Below are 21764 nucleotides of genomic sequence, written 5' to 3' on the forward strand. Positions count from 1 at the left end.
CATCTCTATTCATGTGGTTGTTTCATTTTAGCTCTGAGAGAACACGGCTGACCAGGGATGTATCTGCCTGCTGCGTCCATCTTTAGTGCTTCTGGCACATCAGGTTTCAGATGCGACTTGTCTTCCTGAAATCATGGGCTCGTTGAAGTTGAAACAGGCTTTTGGAGGTTGTGTGGTCCAGTGCAGCATTCAGAGGATGTCTGCCTACATGAGTCCAGCCAGGGACTTCATCTTATCTGTGAGCATAAATGTTTTGCAGCCTCTTTGGCTTCCTCTTCACTCTTTAATCACCATCATAGTAAGACTTTTTCACTACAATCTAATCTGATTTTTTTTTTTTTGCAGTTGTTTGTGTGTCACATCTCATCCTGTCACTGTGCTCACTTGAAATGTTTGAGTCTGTCTTCTCCACACTCAGGCCATGTGGAGTGCAGCTAGAATCTCTGCCCTTGATCCATTGCAGGGAACCAGCTTCTTGTAAACCTAACCGTGATGCGCGTACTGAGAAAGTTTCTTCTGCAATTTTGCACTTGAAAAACAAATTGAGTGAATCAATTGAAATATATCAGTTTCTGGCTGTGTCATCTGTGCTTAAGAAATGGAAATAAGGCCGTTTAAAATTTCAGAGCCGAAAAGCACTCAAAATACATTTGAAGATACCTGTTTTACTGTTTAATTTTAGCTCCCTACTAGGAATCATTCTCACTGTAGGTGGAGATGTCAAAATAAAAAAAAGTAAGAAATACATAACAGTAGTGTCTCAACATATAACTCATCTGGCAGCGTGATGTGTTGACTCATTTGTTTTATCCCAGGGTTTGAAAGAATGGAACTGTGTGCTGTCTAGCAGTAACATGACATCATGTACCATTGAGCTTGTAAAACAGCAAACACTGCCTGAGCTTCCTGATTTACTGCCAGTGATATTCTCAGCCTACTGTGCTATGAACAAACTGCCCCAAATCTTATTTCTCATGTCTTCCTGATCTTACTTCTGTGCCTGTTCCCATTTGTTCTTCTCTGAAAGCCTTGTGTCCCCCACTTGGTTTTGCTGTTACACTGCCAGACACCATCTGAAGCATTTGTTACTGCAACAGTTCTCTGATAAAGGCAGGACAGAGTGTTTCAGTAAGCCTGCTAGACCATTCAGATAGCTTCAGAAATGGGGTTTAGTTTCATGTCTTCAATCTATCCAACACAGTACAGTGGGATATACTGTCCATTGTTTCATACTGCTCAGATATTTAAAGCTATTTACGTGTGCACGTATGTAAGAGAAACTGTTGAGAAATTCCATTAGCATCTTCTGAAATGTAGTTTGCACCCTGTTAACCTAGGGGAAGAAAGAAATGGAAATAAATTAAGCTCAGAAATAAGTTTTCTGGAAATTAAACAGTTGAGTTATTTATAAATTTATTGAATGTTTAGAACAGCAGCCCGGAGCTCTGGGCATTGCGGAATGGCTAGAAAACACCAATTTCTTTGTTAAATATTCAACATCCAACTCATAATTGAATTTTTTGTAAGTTCACAGCTTAACGGGAAATTGATAATACTGATTGTGTGTTCCCTCCTGCCACAGATCTTCGCGTGAAGCCTGATGCTAGAAACCCCTGAGCACTGGTCAGAAAAAAATCCGATTCTAATTTGTGTGAAATATGAGGTTGCTATCTATTCGTGCTGCTCCAACATACCAGGAATAGTGTGACATAGCAGCTTCCTTGCCCTGCAGATTTCTGCTGCCACTGTGCTGAGCAGTCACAAAGCCCTCTGCATCCTGTGAGTTATGCAGTTACCTTCCCCATCTTCATCCCAGGGCAGGTTACATGCAGTCTTACAGCTCCCTTCACGTAGGGTGAGTTTGTGTGTCTGGTTCTCGGTGGGAACTTGTAGAGTACTGTCAGCAGTCATGTATCAGATGTCACTAAGAGAAGATGAAAATGCACCGAACAGACCTATGAAAGGCTGGGAACCACCACCATATGTAGGCACTTTATGAACACCTAATTCCCTGCAGAATCCCAAGTGTTATATTTCTTTCTCTTTCTTCCTGACACAAACATTTCAAATTTAAGAGTCGTCTTTTCTTTAAAATGATGTGACTGATGACGTAAGCTACAAATTATACTGTAAAACTTTTGTATTGTTGGAGGATGTGTATAGAGCTGATGCAAAAGGAGAACTGGTCCTTAAGGTTCTGTAATCTGCTGGTGTTGGGGGACTAATCTGAACTACATCACTGCGCTTTAAGGAGTCACTTGCTTGAATTCATCCAGAGCTGCTATAGAACAAAGCATTTCTTGTGTGTATGTGTGTGTACATTTAAATAACGTGGTGTTTTATCAGAACAACTGGCTGTAATGCTGTGTCAGAGTACAGAAGGGGGACTTGGAGCGTCTTATTCTGAGGTTGTCTGCCCCTGCAGTCATTCATCGCATTGCTGTGAAACATGATTCGCTCTTGCCAATTTTTTCCTGTTAGGCCCAGCTCTTCCTCAATTCTTTCTTCTAACAAAAGCTGTCACAGTTTTGTTTATTTGAAAAAATGCCCTTTTCACATTTCTTATCTTACAGAGGCTTTCTGCAAGCATCTGCCACAGTGTGTCCTTTATGCATTGATTGCAGATAGGTTTGGTTCTGTGCTTGAACTGTACTTTGTCTTCTTCCCCATCACGACGTGCATGTTGTAGCTACACCTTCTGCATCATTGGGAAAAGGCTGTTTCACAACTTGGGCTGTCATCCCTTGTGGTCTATTTTTTTTTTTAATAGTCTAAAGGTGCATCTCACATTTCTTAACAGTGCTTAACATTTAGGACACTGGAAAAATGCAGAAAATCTGATCCATGAAGTACAATGGCAGTATTTATTTATTCAGATGGAATTTGTTATGCTGAACCTTCTTATGTAAAGCAAGCAGCCCCCTCAATCATTTGACTGTTTGAATGCAGACAGCAATAGAGACCTCACTTGCAAAATTGGGTTAGTAATTTTTTTGTTGTCTCTAGGTACCAATCTAAAGTAAAAAAAAGCCAAGGTATTTTATTTAATTTATTTGCATATTTGAGGAGGAAACAAAATGAGTTTGGAAGTTGGTTTGTGTTGGATATGTCTTGTTCTTTCTGTGGAAGCACGGTCCTTCAGGGAGCAAAAGGAAATGAGCAGTGGTAGAAAACAGTTACCAAGCTATAGTTATTTCAGCAGGAATTCAAAGAGCTGAATGCATATGGATCTGAATAGCAGCGCTGCATCTCTGATCAGCTCCTTTCTGACCTCTCTGCTCTCCTAGGCTACAAAGTGTGGTAGGTGAGCAATGTGTGTTGCGTGCTCATCTGCTCTCTGACTGCTTCTGAAAGGTGTGGGAGTAGTTCTCAGTTCTGTGAGTAAATTCTGCCATCTGGTGATTGCTGATGTGGTGATTGCGGAGCCTTGGGTTATTGCTTTGAAGGAGTTGGGCCCTTGGAAAGGACTGTGGTCTCTTTGCTTGTTTTCCTTTTTCCACCAATGGGCCCTTTGTTGCACATCATATTGCATTTAATGATTTTATTTTGGACGCGCTGTAGTCAGCAGAGTCACCTCATTGTAGCCTCAACACCTGTGAAAATAGAAGCCTTGGGGTGAGCCCTGCTGGTCTGTCACAACTGGTTCTGTGTTCCCAGTGTATATTTATTTTACATTTTTATTTATATAAATGCATATTTATTATGTTTGTGTACCATAGCAGAGTAGCTCACAGCCTTTTAGTCTCACAGGTAAAACTTGCTGCATCTGCCTCTTCCTTTCCATCTCCTGTTCCTCTTTGGTTCTACACACACATTAGCATAAGTTGGGACAGAGGCGAGCACAAAGAAAACCTGGTACTGGCTGAGTTCTGCACCGCCCTGCCTGTGCTCAGGGTGCTCATTTGTGGTGCTTCTTTCTTGGGAAAGATGCAAGGAGGAGGAAACTTAAGGAAAGTTGAAATGTCATTTGTCTAACCTTAGGACAGCTCTTTCATCCATCAAGGCAGGGAATGGATGTTTAATTAACTGTCAAGGACAGCTGAACCGAGTGGCAAAACTGATCTTGTCTTCTGGTGGGTTGCCCATGTCCATAGCTGTGATTGCCACACAACATACTGCTGTCGTTGGCCTCAGCTCCAGGCTCCACCATGGCAAGCAATGGGTGAAAGTTCCAGGCCTGTGCACTTGGTGCCGTGGATGATTTAGTAGCTGCTTTGGATGAATGCTTCTTGAGTGGTTGTTGTTTCCATGGTGTAAACAGTCCTTTTTTTTTTGAAGGATATTTGGTGGGTATATTGCAGGTAGCAAAGAAAAGGGAGGAAGTTTCTGGTATGTCAATTGAGTAAGATCTAAAAGCCTTCGCAAAAAAAAAACCAACAACAACCAAAAACAGAGAGTTAGAAAGAAATTTTGAAACTATTTTTGAACTATTTTGAAAGAAACCTGTTTGAAAAATTTGGGAGGAAGGGGGAGGACCTGAACATCATGTCCCCATGTTGTTTGAGATGTGTGGTGTGTGATAAGCAGCCACATAACCAGTGAAGTCTATGGCTTGAACACACACTGACCAAGTGGGATCGTGGCACTGTCCTGATGAGCTGTCTGTTCAAAATGTCACAAATTAAATTTTTGATTTGCTGCTAACGCATGCAGAAAGAGTAAAATGGATCTTCTTGCAAACAAAAGTAAGAAAATGACATTTAAGATGGGAAGTCCCTAAGGGAAAAGCTATCTGTGCTGTGCTGTTTAGAGGGATGTGTCTCAGCAGGGTTTCCAGTTTTCAGTATTATAATAACTCTCTCGAGGTTCTCAGGGCTTCTAAACTAGGTCAGTGCATAGACTGGGGGGAAGGAGGGAAACAGGCAGGATGGTATTGCTGTCTGTGGCTAAGAGTCCTGGTGAAAAACATGTGTGAGTTACATAGGTGCATTGTAGGTATGAAGATAAATTTGAACTCTCAGGTGGTTTGGCAAGAAGGAGAGATAATGGTCTTAAGTTGTACCAGGGAAGGTTCAGGTTGGATGTTAGGAAATACTTCTCTGTGAGAGTGATAGTGCAGTGGTGGAGAACAGCAAGGCAAATTCACTCACACGGTCAGTGTAAAGTGAAACAATAAGGTGTGTGGAGAAGTGTGTCCCAGCAGAACAGAGCAAAATGGGGTGCAGTGCAGGTTTTTGAACTATCAGTTGGTGTTTGTCCAAGTGGAGCTGGCAGGCTGTCTGCTGGGAAGCAGGGAGAATCACAGAATCACAGAATTGCCAGGGTTGGAAGGGACCTCAAGGATCATGAATCTCCAACCCCCCTGCCACACGCAGGGCCACCAACCATCCCACCTAATGCTAGACCAGGCTGCCCAGGGCCCCATCCAGTCTGGCCTTGAACACCTCCAGGGATGGGGCATCCTCAACCTCTCTGGGCAGCTGTACCAGCACCTCACCACTCTCTCTGTAAAGAACTTCCCCCTGACATCCAACCTAAATCTCCCTTCCCTCAGCTTAAAACCATTTCCCCTTGTCCTGCTGTCACTCACCCTTTCAAAGAGTTGATTCCCCTCCTGTTTGTGGGCTGCACAATGGCTGCAGACAGTAATACAATAAATAATGTCTGCATTTTTCCCCTTCTGGGTTCAGAGAGGCTTGTATTGATGGCGGGCATGCATTTGAAGGGAAGGCCTTCACTAAGTTTTTAGGGTAGCATAATTGTATGAGTTTGAATATGCAGAGAAAAGGGAAGCAGAGGGTACCTGCAGCTGTGCAAATGAGAGTTTGCTTTGCTTTGGTACAGCTGCATGGGCGTCTGGGGAGAAGCCCATCAATCCCAAGCAGCGGCTTCTGAAGAATTCCCCAAACCATTTTGGTTGTATGATATCCCTACAAGAAGCTATCATCAAAATTGTTAGATATGCTTAAGCGTGTCTCATTTGCTTTGGAAAGAGAATATTGAGCTGTGAGTAACAAGACATAGGAACAGGAAAAAAGAGAGCTGTTGTGGTGCTGCAAAGAGGATGGCAGCTTGCAGCACGCCATGCAGGCAGGTGGAGGTCTGCAGCTCCAAGAACTTGCAGGGGATGGTGGCTGCAGGAATGGGGGTCGTTGCTGGGGATGTTTGTTGCCTGAGCTGCTGCAGTCTGTGTACTTCTAGTGGATTTCTGCATTTCTTTCGCTTGTGGTCGGTTAATTAATAGTGTGCATTAGTTATAGTGAGGGAGTTTATGGAGGAGTATATTAGTGCTTCATTTACATTAAAGAACAACATGATTGATGTGCTAATTACATGGATACTTGTTCTCAGTATTCTATGTAAGTATATCCAAATATAAAGGCCAGCTGCAATTGCAAGCTCTGGTAACGTGTATAATATGTATACAGCAATGGGGCAAGGCATTATTTCTCAGGTTCATCAAATAAATTTTTCACAGTATACAGCTCAGGCAAGAAGTGGAGCCTTCAGGTTGGACACGAATGAGCTGGGAATAGAGAGCTGTAAGTGCACAGTGTTGTGTTGATACCTGTGCACAGGTGATAAAAGGGCATGGGGCAGTAGTTAAGTTTAAGGATGTAATTAATCCTTCTGACACCAAAATAAATTGCTGTTGTTTGTTAACTCTGCTTTGTGGAGTGCATTTTGTGCATAAAGTTTTGCGTGCAGCTTAAATGTTGGGCTTCATTAGCATCACAACTTGCAGCATCATACAGGATCAAATGGTATTTTAAAATTGAGGGGATACTTTTGTATCCCTTGTTCTTCCAAATTTACTCATTTTGAGCCCTTGAATTAGTACAGAGAGCCCAAATTCCTCTTCATCTCGTGTGTGGGAGTAGGTTTTAAATGGAGCATTATAAAGCTGTGCTTTTATATACCCCTGTACACTCAAACGTGTGATTTATTTATTATTTTTAAGGGAGATTTTAGGTGCGATTTAACAAGCTGTAGTATTTTGGCACAGCTGCCTTCGGTGTTCCCTTACTTGTAAAGCCTTAACTGTTTAAGTACGTTTATTTGTACAGGTTTGCAAAGGTAAAATAAACTAGGCCAGATACTTTAGAAGCTTTAAAAACAGTTTAAAGTAGATGTTTCTATAAATCCTGGTTTTATTACTTTGCAGTTACTTTGTGGAATTAGGACGTGGGGCATTGTTTCTCGCTGCTGGTGGCACACAGCTGATCAGTGGCATTTAAATACAGAGGGAGCACATGAAGGAGCTGTTTGCATAGCACTACCTGCTGAAATACTAAGCCCAAATTCCCATGAACTTCAATGGCTTTTTTTTTTTTGTTCTAAGTGATCGTGTGTACAAGTCTCACTGAATGAACAGAGCGTTTCTGTTATGACATTAATTTTGAGGGTCTGGCAGCGGGGATTTGAGCATCAACACCACAGAACTACATGTTATATGCTAAGTAATGCCATATGCTGGCATGTAAACAGCTCAGCATTTGCAAGGACCTGAGAGAAGACTGTCCCAAGCCAAGCATGACGATGCAGTCCTGGAAGCCTGCCTCTTGTTTCACCACAGCACATATATGGTGAGCATGGGAACTGTCTTAGGAGCAACCATATCTCAGGGCAGGTGAGTATGGAAGCCTGTGATACAAGGCAGGTGTCCTGTTGTTCTGTAGGTATGGCTCTGTACCTACTCTGTTTTCAAAGCACAGCAGGAATTTTGAAGCTGTATGTCTGGACTAGCTAAGTTCCCTTGAATGATTTTGGTGTGAGCTGGGGAAAAAGCAGCTCAGCATCTCTGTTGGCATTACTTATTCTGTATATAAACTGGTGCACAGTGCCAAACCAAAAAGCCATGCAGGAAGGAGCTCTGTGCCTGTCACCTTTACTTGATGTGCTGAACTTGAGCTTTGGCACAGCTTGCTTGCTGACTGACACTCCACTTCCATCTCTCTGTAGCTATTGTAAGGGATTTTTTTGTCTGTTCAAGATAGAGAGTTGGAGCTTTTCGCCTTCAGATTGCTTCCCTTTGTACTCCGCATGGTCGGGGAAATCATGAGGCTGCTCTTAGATGCCCACAGCTTTATATGTAGTGGCTTCAGTAATTTCATCAGCTACTTTTACTTTTGATGCTTTTGCCCAGCGAGCGTTATTTAAAAAAATATAAAAAGAAAAGTCATGCTTTTTTCCGACCTTCCAAAAAACTTAGGGGATTTTTCATTAGAAAATGAAACAATATTAAAATCAAACTGACTTGAAGTTTTCTGCCGAATTAAAGCGATTAATGGTAATACAGTTTGTATTAATTCCTGAGTTTAAGTTCTTGTTTATGTGGAACAGTAGAGCAGAACTTGTTGTAATCTTCAATCTACTAGAAAATGCTTACATAAGAAGTATTATTTAGTGCTTTCAGAATCTCAACATGTTCCTACTATGTATAAAACTAAACTTAATCCAAGATGTGCCTCATTAGTTTTCTCACTACGCGGAGTATAAGATTTGCCAGCATTGGTCTTTAAACAGTATTTTGCTCTTCTACAATTACCATACTGATGATTTTTTTCCCCTGTGACAAATAGATTATGGAGTTGTGTTGTTTCTCTCTGCTTCCTAGCAATTCTTAAATAAGACTGAGCTTGCCATAGGCATGGGGTGTGTGCATCAGTCTGCAATGTATGTTGATGAAAAGTAAGGAATAGCCTAATGGATGTTATGATTAATATGTGTAATAGAGCTAGATTCATGTACTTGGTCAGCTGCTTAGGAATTGTGTAAAGCTGATAAAGAGCTTTGTTTAGCTTGCTGGTTTTTGTTTGGTACAAAGCAATCAGTTTTAGTCTACAAGATTTTCTGATATCTTGAGTTCAGAGGAACTGGGCTCTGCCCTTCAGAAAACTTGCATGTTCAGTCTGGAAATGTTAATATAGACGTCACTCGTAGGTACTGCTGAGAATATAGTCTCATCAATGATGGAACAGGAGATCAATGGTATCTCAAAGGACTCTCTGGAGCAGCTGCTGGCAACACTTCTCATGTAGTGTCCCAATTCCTGTTCACTAAATATCCAGTATCTTGGTAAAATATGCAGTAATGCAGATGTGCCTTACTGCTGATAGGAGCCTGTTCTTTGAGGTTGAGCTTCATACCTTTACAGAATCACAGAATTGCTAGGGTTGGAAGGGACCTCAAGGATCATGAATCTCCAACCCCCCTGCCACACACAGGGCCACCAACCATCCCACCTAATGCTAGACCAGGCTGCCCAGGGCCCCATCCAATCTGGCCTTGAACACCTCCAGGGACGGGGCATCCACCACCTCCCTGGGCAGCTGTTCCAGCACCTCACCACTCTCTCTGTAAAGAATTTCCCCCTGACGTCCAACCTAAATCTCCCTTCCCTCACCTTAAAACCATTTCCCCTTGTCCTGCTGTCACTCACCCTTTCAAAGAGTTGATTCCCTCCTGTTTGTAGGCTCCCTTTAAGTACTGAAAGGCTGCAATGAGGTCACCCCGCAGCCTTCTTTTCTCCAGGCTGAACAAACCCAGCTCTTTCAGCCTGTCCTCATAGGGGAGGTGCTCCAGTCCCCTGATCATCTTCATGGCACTCCTCTGGACCCTCTCCAACAGCTTTACTTTATCAGCAGCAAGTCTTGTTACTGTGTACATGTTTTTTTTTCTAAATGGTGCACAAGATGCAGTGTCCTATTGCTTCCAGATTCTTCTGCGTGGTTATTTTTTTTAACAGGAAAATATTATTATGCCGCCTATTCTATGAGTCTGGTCTCATGTCAAGAATAAGTAGAAACCTCTCCTCATTCATAGCCCTATGGCATCTTAATGATACACTACTCTTTACATGTAGAAAATGTAGTTGTTTGGGGTTGTTTTTGTAGTGTTTGTTTTACATTGTACGTGCATCAACTAATGTGGTGATGGCAAAATAGAAATGAGGCTTTCTTAGCTCTTGTATCACTTGGATGTAGGATGCTAAACACTTGAGAAAAAAGTCATAAAATTCTACAAACTGATTTGTAAATAGACAGTTTCTTTCCACTGATGACTCAGTCTCCCAGCAATACAGCAGGCAACTTTCTTCCTCTTTTTCGTGCTCCAGAAGCAGGGCTGTGCTGAATACTTTAGAAGTACTTATCTGTTTGTTTTTGTTAATGAGCACTGACGGGTGGTGGTCTTTTGAGACTGGTCTTTATCCTTCATGATAGCTCAGTTTGAAATGAATCAAAAGCCATGTGGAAGCAGGATAAATGCTGACCCTTAAGGTAAGTATTGCTATAAAATTGCAGTTGTTGAAAGTAAGCAATCATTTCAGTCACCAGTATGTTTTTACCCTTCCAGCACAGTATATAAACACTGTCTTTGCAGGAGTCTCACTTTTGGATGTTAACCTTAGACAGCTTCAGCTAGCATAATAGCTACTAAGAGGGCTAGAAATTGTCCTTGATCCTTCATGCTACTGTGTTAAAGGAGGTTGTTTCTAGCTGGTTAGCTGCTGGGCTGGCTTCCTGGCACAGCAGAAGATTTAGTTTGTTAGGGTTGCCCTAAGATTTTAGAACTACTACTGAATATAGCCGGGTCTGCAGATCGTTGTGGAATGCTAAGAAAAGTGGAAAGTTGTAATTTGGTATCCCATCACTTGGATTTCACTTGAGAAAAGGCATTTTTCTAAATATGCTTGACTGAAGGTTTGTTTTATAGGTGTTGGTCTTGAAAAGAATCACGTTTTGAGCAGTGAGAAGATATCTTTTAGAGAAGTTCTTCGCTAAGGAGGCAATCGCCTGCAACTGGTCTGTAGTGCTCCCATATATACAAGAGAGACTCATACCTACCAGCAGTAATTTTCAACTATATGTGCACATTTGTATGGGCTTTGAATTCTTCCATCAACCTGTTTTGATCTTAAAATTTAAAAAATTACAGGGTCTGATAGGTAGTTTGGTACATCTCAGAATGTAGAGAACTTTGTGGCTATTGAGAGACTCATGAGAGTTATTATTCTATATGAGATCATCATCAATATGAAGAATTATCAGGTATTTGTCAAAATTCTGTGTAAGTTCTGTACTCGTTATAACAATGCTGAGATACTAATTGTATAAATGGAAATTGGCTGATACAAAGGGAGGAAAGCAGGAATGCCTCTTGCCACACCTGGGAGGGGAAGCATGGCATCGTGTAAACAGTTGGGAATTTCTAGCCTGTGTTGTTGATAGTTGCCTGAATGAAATGCTGGAGTCCAGCTCGAGCAATGTTCTAATTGGTCCGCTGCTTGCAAATATGGGCAGTAAATGTGACTGCAGAAGGTGTTTTGGGCTATGATGACCATGGGCTAAATGAATACAGGATCCTGAAGAACGCTGGAAAGGTGAGCAACAGTGTTAGGGCTCTGGACCTCATGGAATTATACCTGGGCTTGCCTAGGACACTGCTGGGCTGCATCTCTTGTGACACTGCCGTCACAGAGAGCTGGCTGATTTTTAAGGATTACTCACTGCTCAGGAGCAAACCGTTCCTTTGTGCAAGGTATGCAGTGGGAGGTTTCTCTGGCTAAGCAGGGAGCTGCTTAATTAACTGGCGTGTGAGAGGGCAGGATGTGGGAAGTAGGAGAAGTAGAAACTTTGACAGGCAACATGAAAACATCTCCTGAGGGCTCAGTGACAAAATCAAGAAAGCCAACCTCATCTGGAGGTAAAATGGAGATGTGTTGTTGATTGCAAAAGGCAATCCAGAGATAGATGATAATATGCTCCAGAGGCCACTATGTACCATCTTGGCTTAGGAGGGAGAGGAATAGCCAGCAGTGGGAGGATTACAGAATAGAATCATGGAATCACCAAGGTTGGAAAAGACCTCCAAAATCCAGTCCAAACATCCACCTACCACCAATATTTCTCCACTAAGCCATGTCCCACAGTACAGCATTTACATGTTTCTTGAACACCTCTAGGGATGGTGACTCCAGTCCCTCCCTGGGCAGCCTGTTCCAGTGCATTCTCACTCTTGTGGAGAAGAAATTTTTCCTAATATCCAACTTGAACCTCTTCTGGTGCTACTTGAGCCCATTCCCTCTTGTTCTATTGCTAGTTACCAGTGTGGATAGAAGATAGTTAAACAAATGATGTCCTACATCATTATGATCATTACTCTGCTTGCACGTCATGTACTTTCAAAGGTTTTGCTCAGTAGGATGTCCTTTTTTTTTTTTTTTTCAAGCAATGGTACATAATTTTATAGCAAACCCATCAGCTGCAAACAAGAATAATTCGATTCTCCTAAAACATAATATTTTTTTTTGTTCAAGTCTTCCTAAACATCTCAGGCATTCTTAACTTCACTTTGTACTTAGTCTGTAAAAATTAATCCATAGAATTTTTAAGGAATTATCTAGTGCAATCCATCAGTCAGTCTGTAGTTCTTGGAGGTGGGTATTCTCTTTTTGATGGAATAAATTGCATGTTATGTGCAGCTGGAGAATAAAGCTGGTCAGATTTTCAATTTCAGCTCCCCCCATCCCCCCCAAGAGGATTGTGAACTATTGCAACAGTCGAGTAAGGCAAATGTTGGCATCTCTTGCACTTAAGGTCTTTAAATATTTATTGTGTGTATTTCCACCAGGTGAGTTTTAGTACAAACCAGTGGTATGGAATGGGTGCAAGAACTTCTTGGCTGAACTCCAGTGTTTGTTTCATTCTGAGAATTTCCTTGGGAAATCAGTTCTGTTCAGTGTTTTCATTAGCAGTGAGAGTGATGGAATACAGAATAGCTTATAAAATATGCAGATGACACCAAGTTAAGAGAGGATGCAAATAACTTTCTTTATCAGATCAGAATTCAACATAAACTTGACAAATTGGCGAGGTTTCATCAGCGAGATGAAATTCAATGAAATGCGTGCAATATGCTGAAGAAAAAGAATTCAAATGTAAAATGGAATGTGTGTTGAGAGAAAACAGGAAACTTAGGCTTCGATGTCCTATTTCTGGATGTTAGGGAAAGGTACTTGTGGAATGTGTGAAGAGGGATGTGCTTTCTACCATGTTAGGTTAACAAAGCCTCAGCTGACATATTGTGTCCGTGTTTGATCTTGACTTTTAAGAAAGTTTAGTGAATTGGATGAGTTAGGGAATTGAGTTTAAGATGTTAGTAACAACCATCTGATAAATGAGATTTTAAGGAAATAGAAACTGTTCTCTGTATTCATGAGAGAAGTAGTAAGGTAATCAGTGTAATTTACATTCAGAGAGATGAGCATTCAAAAAAAACTTCAAATGAATCCTCCTCCTCTTCCAAACACCTAGACATGTCATATAGAACATTGTTTGAAAGGAGAACTTCCACAAGTGTTTGTTGGGTGAGTCTGCGCAATCCATCCTAGGTACAAACTGGAGTATGGCAGCCTATATTTCTGTAATTCTGTGCAGGACAAGCTAGAGTAGAACAAATAGCTTGGAAAACTTCTCTCTCAAAACATCATGGAACAAGTTGAGTGGCCTGCTTTGTTGGGAAAACTGTGCAGCTAGTGTGAGGGGCTCAGCAGCTCTTCTGGGGTCTGCAGCTTCCATTTTAGGGACTAGAGAGTTGTTGTGATCCCTTCTGAGCCCAGAATCCATTTCTTTCTCATACATACGTGTCTGATTACGAAGATTGGCAGCGTTAAGAGCATGATTTTTGTGTATCAGTGTTGTTTCTTGGTGCTGGATGCAACCGGAGTCCAAACTGTGAAGAAACTATTTACTTATGCAGCTTTCTCTCCACAAGAGTTTCCATTAATTCTGTTGCTGAAAGCGTTTTTCTGCATTATGGTACTGAAACAGAGCACAGAGCATACCCTTCCCTGCTTTGAAAGTTTGTGTGAAGGAAACAGGGGAGGAAAGTGACCTTGAAAAGTTAATGCAATAGTTTCTTATTGATTTAGAAAAGTGAGTTGACACTTTAATGCCCTAATTGCAAATTATATTTATAAATATTTTCTTTAGCAACCTTGATAATTTAATAGAATTTACCAACTGGTAAGTTTCGAGTAGTATCATTCTAAACCCTTATATACCACAACACTGCTCCTAATCATCTGTGAAAAAGCTGCCATGCAACAGGAGCCTGGGAATTGCTAACAGTAATGATGAAAACTAATTCAAACCATGCCACAGATAGGAGCTTTTGAGAAAGCAATCTGCATCTTTTCAAGTTGGTCAAGCTAAAATTGCCTTTTAGAAAAGCAGTTTGTCTTTCATTACAAGGGAAGACAAGCTATTATCTCAGTACCCCACAAGCACAGGTCAAAAACAGGCAACAATTACGGATTGAGTAGGGGAAGGTTTATGCAAGTTTGCCTGCATTGCCTTTCTCTTTGCCTTATGTGTGAAGTGGTTCATTGTCACAGGTTTGGTGTAAAACAACAACAAAATAATAATAATAAAAATATGTATATTACACATATATGTAGGCTCTTGGCAAAGGTTGGCCTATGATCTGGCCTGAGTTGGGGAGTGAAATCGCTTTCAGGACTGGATTCAAGATTGTGCAGACCTGGGAAATCTGATTTCAGTGCTATTTTGAATGCTTTAACTTTATGCTGCTGACAGTAGCAGCCATGGTTTAAATCATTCCTGGTAGGGGGGGGTGTAGTTCTCATTCCCCAGTGGAGTCACTGGGGGAAGATGTGAATATTTCAACATTTTTTATAGCTTCTAATTTTTTGTTGCTGCTCTTTCTTTTGGCTTAAATACTTTTTGTAGTGCAGCGGGTACCGGGTAAGTTGACTCAGCTTGGAAAATTGATTCAGATGCATATGAAATGAGAACTTGTGAACTCAGAGTGACTCATGGATTAGTTTGTTGTTGTTCTGTGGGTTTTTTTTTTTAAACGTTTAGACTCATAGAAGTATCTCCAAACTATGTGATATCTGTCCATTGTTCCGTGCCCAACTTTGTCATCATCTGAATGGTGGGACAATGGAAATAAAAAAGAAAAACAAAACTAAGATCAGCACAACAATAATAAACTGCAGTCTGAAAATAAACAGTAGCTTTCTCTGTAGTAACATTGCCTGGATTGTTCACTGCTTTGGTTTAAGGCAGGTTAGAAATGCTGTTTCTGTAATGTGTAACAGCTGATGTTGTAGACAAAGTGACTTTTTGGGCCAGCAGTAATTATCAGCAACCTTGTAAGCAAAAGGAAGAAATGAATAAACGAAGATTCTCTAAGAACTGATTTAGATTCATGCCTGTTGTTATTTACAAGCATGATCCTAGATAAAAGGCTTAATGTTGGGTTGCTGAGGTTTGCAGTACATGAGTATATAACAACATGGACAATTTATCATATAGGTTCTAGGAAAATTCTCTTTCTGTGATGTGATTAAGGGCTCTATCTTGAGAGGGATTATGTATGTTTTTAAGCTAATATGCTGTGAAATGATCAGGACTCCTGGCAGTGCATAATTCAAGAATGTGCATATTATCTAACCTAAATAAAACACATGCAAATCAACATGATAGTTTTGAATTTTTCTAAGATGTGATGTAGGGCTAAGCTTAGCTGTTAAGAAGGTAATGATTTTAGAGTGGCCCAGCATGTCTGTAATCAAATCTAATGCAGTAAAACCTAGGTAGGTTACAAATACTCAGAAAGCTATTACAAATTAGTGGGTTTTGATAATAGCAAACACAGTGGATAAAGCGATCAAGCACGGAGCATCACAAAATAGGCTCTACTGACTTATCACTACAACCGTGTCTATATCTGTGAGTGATAATGATGCATTTAGTACAATTATTTGTGGAGGCTTTGTATGCTGTGTAGTGTTCGCTTTTTGAAGTTCTTGTTTTGTTAATAGGAAGGCTGATTTGAGGAAATCAGCCCTGGAAAGTGTGTGAATTTATGCTTTTCCCCAAGAATAAATATGTTTGCAGCTAAGATTGAAAATGTTTTTTGCATAATGGTGAGAATAAGTACATTGGATAGCATTTTAAATTATTAAGTCTTTTCGAAATGTGGGTTGAAGTTTCTGTATGACTGTTTTCTAATTTCTGTCTCAAGGCTTGATAGTCAGGCAAGACAGATGAAACAAGGAATGGTAAGGTCCCAGCCACGGCCGTTGCTCCCAATTCCTGTGTGATGCGAGCTTGGGAAGCAGACCAGACTTCTACCAGATAGGACTGAGATTTTTAAACATGACTGTGAATGAGCTCAGTCACAGACTGCATTTACATAAATGAATCAAAAGATACAAGCTCTGTGCTGTAGGTGCTTTCTCCTACTTAAATTCTCTTTATAGTTTGTGTTTCATCCTTTTTTTTTTCTTTTCAGTTCTCTTTTGCAAGCTTTCTTCCCTGTTCCATTTTGTTAAAAAGAGACATTTTAAGACCTCAAACAGAAAAACAAAGCTTTTCAGTTATGCTACCCTTGCATAATAAGCCCTTGAATTAAATGTCAGGGTTCCAATTGTTGCTCAAGTACACTGGCAGGTGAGACCAGATAACTCAAGCCAAGATGAAAAGGTGGTAGAAATAACTGTACTAGCGAGATGTGGTTCAAAGAAAACAAATGAGGGCAAAGTGTAATGGGCATAATGGCTAATGAGGCTTCTGTGGTGTGTCTGCTGGGTGACGTGGCTGAGGGCCAGACCGCATCCAGCTTCTTGCTTGCTCAGCAGGGCAGGAGGAGGCCGAGATAGGCTGAGAAACCAACGAGATGCAGACCTTCCCCTGATGCAGCACAGGCTCTGCACAGACTGCCATTCCTGTCAGGAAAACCCATTCGGCAGGAGCTCTGCATGGGCTGGGTGGCAGGGAGAGCTGCTTGCAGCACCTGGCTCAGGGCAGCACTTTGCTGTTTGCAGCTCGGATAAACTTTACACTGGGGACCAGATTTTGACAGGAAATTGAGCATGAGAGCCATTTTGGTATATCCTATCGTCTTTGCTGCTGTTATGGAGGTAAAGAGGGAAAAAAAGTGTGCTGAAAGTTGTTTGAGAAAGGAGCTGACTGAGTACTCGGTTGCTCCCTCTCCACAGTGCTTGTGATGGGAGAAAAAAAAGACTCCGTCCTGGCTGCCATTTATGGCTTTTCAAGCTATCATCAGATAATAATCAGCCCTTCTAATGATGTAAAACTCCTGTGTGGTGTATTGGCCCTAACATTAGAGAGCAAGGCCGCAGAGGGGTGGTGGCATGGACCCTCCCCACACCGTAGGCCGCTAACTGAAGCGCCGTGGATTTCCGGCCTCCATTTTCCTGCAAACACAGGAGGTAAAAAACTGCAATGCTGTTACGTGGTGCAGCCTGCACATCTTATGTTCATAACGGATTGGTTTACTTCTCTTGGGTCTCAGCACTAGCTATGTGCCAGCAAAATCGGGGCTGGAATAAAATTTTAGCTTTTAAAACCTCTTTAGATTTTTAGGCCCTATTCCAGCGATGTAATTAGGTGTATGCGTGTGAAGAGGATCCCTGATTTCAGTAAAACAGTTCCTAAAATTGAAGCACGCTTTGTTTTGCTTTGAGGCCTTAATGAAAAGCCATCCTCTTGAATTCGGTGCCTGTGATATTCCTGCCTTCAAAGCCTGCTCTGCTTTTCCATTCCAGCATGCCTGGAGAGCTTAATGGTAGAGGTAGAGAGATCTGTGTTTCCCCAAGTTTCCATTACAAGGCTGGGTTTTGAGCCATTGTTAATTTCACCAGGGTGTTGCTCCTCAGACAGAAATTTTCTGTGTTAATTTTAGAGTTCTGGACTCCTGCTGCTCCTGCAGTCTCCTGAGATCTTGTACATTAGAATTGCTGAATATCCAGTAATTTTTTTGGTGACCTATTCTAGCCCCTGAAATTATTTTTGAAAAAATAGTTGATTTTTTCTTACACCTCAGTGTTCTGTATCTGTGAAATTGGGGTTAAGCTGCAGTTATTTGTGCAAAGTGGGTTGAGGTGGTGCTTTTATTAAGTTGATGATTGCCCCTCAGGTATGAGCACTGCTTTGCTCATTGAATGAGCTGGGACTCTGGAGGAGCATTGCTACTGTAGGACTTGGAGGTACATCAGGCATAACCAGTCGGGTCTGCCTGGGTAATAGGTGCAAGGTGTTCTGAGAACTTTAAGACTAGCCTAATGATGGCAGGTAGCTATTGGTTCCAGTGCTGCAGAAATCTTATTGCCAGAAGGCTTTCCTTATCATCTAACTGATATCTCCCTGCCCTGGTGCACTGTAGTCAGTGTTGGTGTTGAAACAAACACACAGTTAAGGATACACAGACAGCTTTAACACTTTTTAACCAGCAGGTTGATTTTGTACATATGGAGTGATCAAATGCAGTACGTATTGAGACTGAAAGTGTTTTCCATCTTGAAGATAGCATATTTTTATGTATTACTCAAAATAAATTAGAATAATCGATGATTGTTTTGAAAGCAAATTACTGGGAGCACTATATATCTTCCATGGCAAGTGCTGAAGAAATGAGAATGGCTTATAATGCCAAAATGACTTGTGTAAACGTACGCACTCAACAGCAGCAAATCTTTGAGTTTCTTTTTCTTGACTAAGTCTTTTCTGATCCCACTTCCACCCCAGAGGAGGAGAAAACCGATGTTTCTATCACGCATGTTCCTTTATTGATTTTCATTGCAATCTACCCAAAGTCACCTGTGCTGGAAATAATTAGAGCCTGTGAACAGAGATGAAGCAAAAATCTATAGTGTGCTGCATTGCCAGAAATGAAGACAAGGATGCCTAATTAACGTTGCGTATAGAACTCTCTTTGGATGAATGGGCTTCCCTTTCTCAGAAGCAGTGCGACAGTGGTTATGCCACATACTTGCTGTTAATTAAATAGTGTGCACTGTGTCCCTACAAAATTGGCATGGAGGAAAAAAATGTTGGACAGCAACTTTTATAAGAGTATTGCAATTAAAAATCCGTGAAATATGTTCTTGTGGGTTTTGTTGTGATGACCAGAAGTTTTCTTCCATGTAGAATACACTTGATGGATTGTCTTTAAGCTCTCCAGAAATTTCTTACCACTGGATAAGTTCTGACTTCTCAAAAGCTGGACAGGAAATGTGTTGGGAGGGTTGAGGGAAGGAGAAATGTTCCTAGGAGATGAGGCAGAGTGCCTGGCAGCACAGCTCGTATTGATGGGCAGCTGCAGCCGAGCCAGGAGTGAAGTATGTTCCGAAAGCAAGGAGGGATCCAACTTGTGTCAACTTTCCTTTGAATCTTCAGTGAGAGATTACATGGTGATTTAATATAAGTTGTATAATGCATCTGCAAGAGCAATTATTTGGGAAGATTGTAAGAGAAAGAACTGATAGGAAGTCTTAATAAGCATACACTCAACTAACACAAAACATCTTAAGGGAAGAATTGGCGACTGAGAAATGGAGAGAGAGTTTTGCTATCTGAATTATCTGAAATAGATTACGAGAAAAACTTTAGCTAATCAATGTGATGCTTATATGCACTACTGTGTGCATGCCAATAAAGATTCTATTTAATGCAGCCTGTTTTGACGTTTCAGAACCTGAGGAAAGAGTGGATGAAGTCCTGATGGATTCATCTTTTGTAGATATCCCACTAATTTTTCTGGAAAGTGGGGTCCTCTTTTTGCATAGCACACCTCGTAGTGCTATGTGCCTGTGTGTATTCCAGAAAGCATTGTTGTATCAGGATTTTTGTGTGTCAGAGGTCCCTTATAGTAGGGAAATTCTGCGAGAGTTGTCTTCACCTAGTAGTTTGCAAGCCACTGGCATGCCTTCTCAAGATTTTAATTTCTCTTCTTTTATCTCTCTTCCCTCCTTGCCCTCCTACATATCTCTTATGGCCAATCTAAATGATACAGTTGTTCTCTGTGCATCTCTGGAGAATTTAAATAACGTCATTCCCTCCTTCTCTTTTCTCCCTGCAAATGCAAATGGAGTTACTCTTATTTAGGTCAAGACAAAAAAACACTTTTTTTTTTTCTCTCTCAGAAATTAGAGAATGAGTAAAACCCAAATATCCTGTTCTAACAGATGAATCCAAGTGTTGAATCTGTAGGAATCTTCCTAGATTGTGCCTTAAACTGCAGGAACAGATGTGCTAGATGACATGAGTGTGTTTTTGGCATTGGTTTGACAGAGGGAATCATGTTTCCCCATATAGTAGAAGCTGCAGTTCTGGTTTAGGAATTTTATGAAATAATGACAATGCAGGAGGAAGATCCTATTTTAAAAAAGGTATTCTCGTGATAGAGTAATTGTGTGCCTTTTATGACCTCTCTTTTCTTCCCATTTAGCCGCTTGGCATCTTCTCTCTCTATTCTGGTTGTGTTTTATAAGCATTTCTCTCTGAAAACTGTCAGCTCTGGTGCGCAACTGAAATAGGTGCATGCACAGGTTGTGATTCCTTTCTCCCTCATTGCATTTTAATTCTGAACTCCAGATTAAGTCTGTTTAAATAATACTGGGACTTCATTCAGCTCCTAGACACTTTTTGATGTTCAACAAATGGTAAAGCATAACAGTAATTTAAATCAAATAACCAAATCTGTATGAAATATGCACTCGTTACCTTTCCAACAGATTTATTTTCTTCTCTAGATCCATTTTGGGCTGTGCTACATTTGCCAAATCAAAAATAAACCAAGTTTGCAGTATAGGGACGTGATAAGTATGTGATTTCCATTATGTCCCGGTGTGCTGTATAATACAAAATGGAAAACATGTTTACATGATTTGAGTATAGAGTTGAAATAGATTTTCTGACCGTGGCCTAATCCCAGTGAATTGGTGCTAAAGTGATGGCAGAGCCAGTAGCTACTGGACTGCAATTTGAGCTATTTCTCAGTGCTGGAGGACTTCAGACCTATGGGGACAGCGGAGAAAGCAGTCCTTTTGTCCTTATTCCCTTCAGCAGGCTGACAAGCCAGTACTTCTGAAATTATTTTGAGTGGGAAATAGCGATTCACACAGGTTGTGTTTGTTTGTGTTATCCTGCTGGGTTTTTCTAAAAACAATCAAGGTGCTTAGAAACATACATTCAAGTGCTTTAATGCACTGGAACTTCAAGAGGGTGTGGAAGCAACTCTGGTTTCACAGATGTCAGTCATGTTCTGCTCTTTTCATCAGTAGAAGCAGAAACTCATCTGCATAGCAAGTATTTTAAATTCTGATTGTGATAGAGAGCGTCACGCTGCTGCTTCTTTAGTCCGTCCAGAAACAGTCATGTTTAGAATTTGCTGAAATGATACTGATACAGAATATGACCTGCCTCTCTTTTGTTTTGCAGCTTGGCCTCGCATCCCCTGAAAGACATGGTAGTCACTGGCAGTGATGACCGCCTATGGAAAATGTGGGCTTTTCCTGATGGGGACATCATCATGGTGGGTGAAGGTCACACTGATTGGGTTTCAGGCTGCTGCTTCCATCCAAGGTTAGTGCAAACAGTCCCCTGAACAAGTACTAATCTCTTCTGGGGAGTGCTTGTTTGCTCTTTCTTTGCTCACTGGCCTGCTTTGATGACTTTCTATTCTCGGCGTAACCCTGCGCTCTCTGCTGAATTTCCAAACATGTAGATAAGTGTTCCTCTGGCTTTTGCTGTGTTGACTTAACACTGATTGCTTTTAGTATTTTGTACGTCTTAAACTTTGTCCACGTGCCAGTGCACGTAACAAGGAGTAATAAGCTTTTAGATCAAGTTGACCGCGTATTCTTTGTGTTCATGCACTGTAACAAACACTGTTCCATTATTAAAAATACAGAAAACTTGTTTTCTTGTATTATTTGTCACGTGACTAGATGAGTTCTAGCTTACCTGGAGAATAAGAGCATGAGCTTT

General features: G+C 41.1%; 1 protein-coding gene across 1 annotated transcript in view; it reads left to right on the forward strand.

Annotated features, from left to right (window-relative positions):
- SPAG16 (sperm associated antigen 16) overlaps window positions 1-21764 on the forward strand; it is a 356401-nt gene that overhangs the window by 165884 nt on the left and 168753 nt on the right. Inside the window, exon 11 of the mRNA XM_031604580.2 lies at window positions 21216-21359. Within this exon, the coding sequence (XP_031460440.2) occupies window positions 21216-21359 (144 nt within the window). The remainder of the gene's footprint in view (window positions 1-21215; window positions 21360-21764) is intronic.

Source organism: Phasianus colchicus, chromosome 7 (genome assembly GCF_987193195.1).
Source record: "Phasianus colchicus chromosome 7, bPhaCol1.hap1.1, whole genome shotgun sequence".
NCBI classification, from domain to species: domain Eukaryota; kingdom Metazoa; phylum Chordata; class Aves; order Galliformes; family Phasianidae; genus Phasianus; species Phasianus colchicus.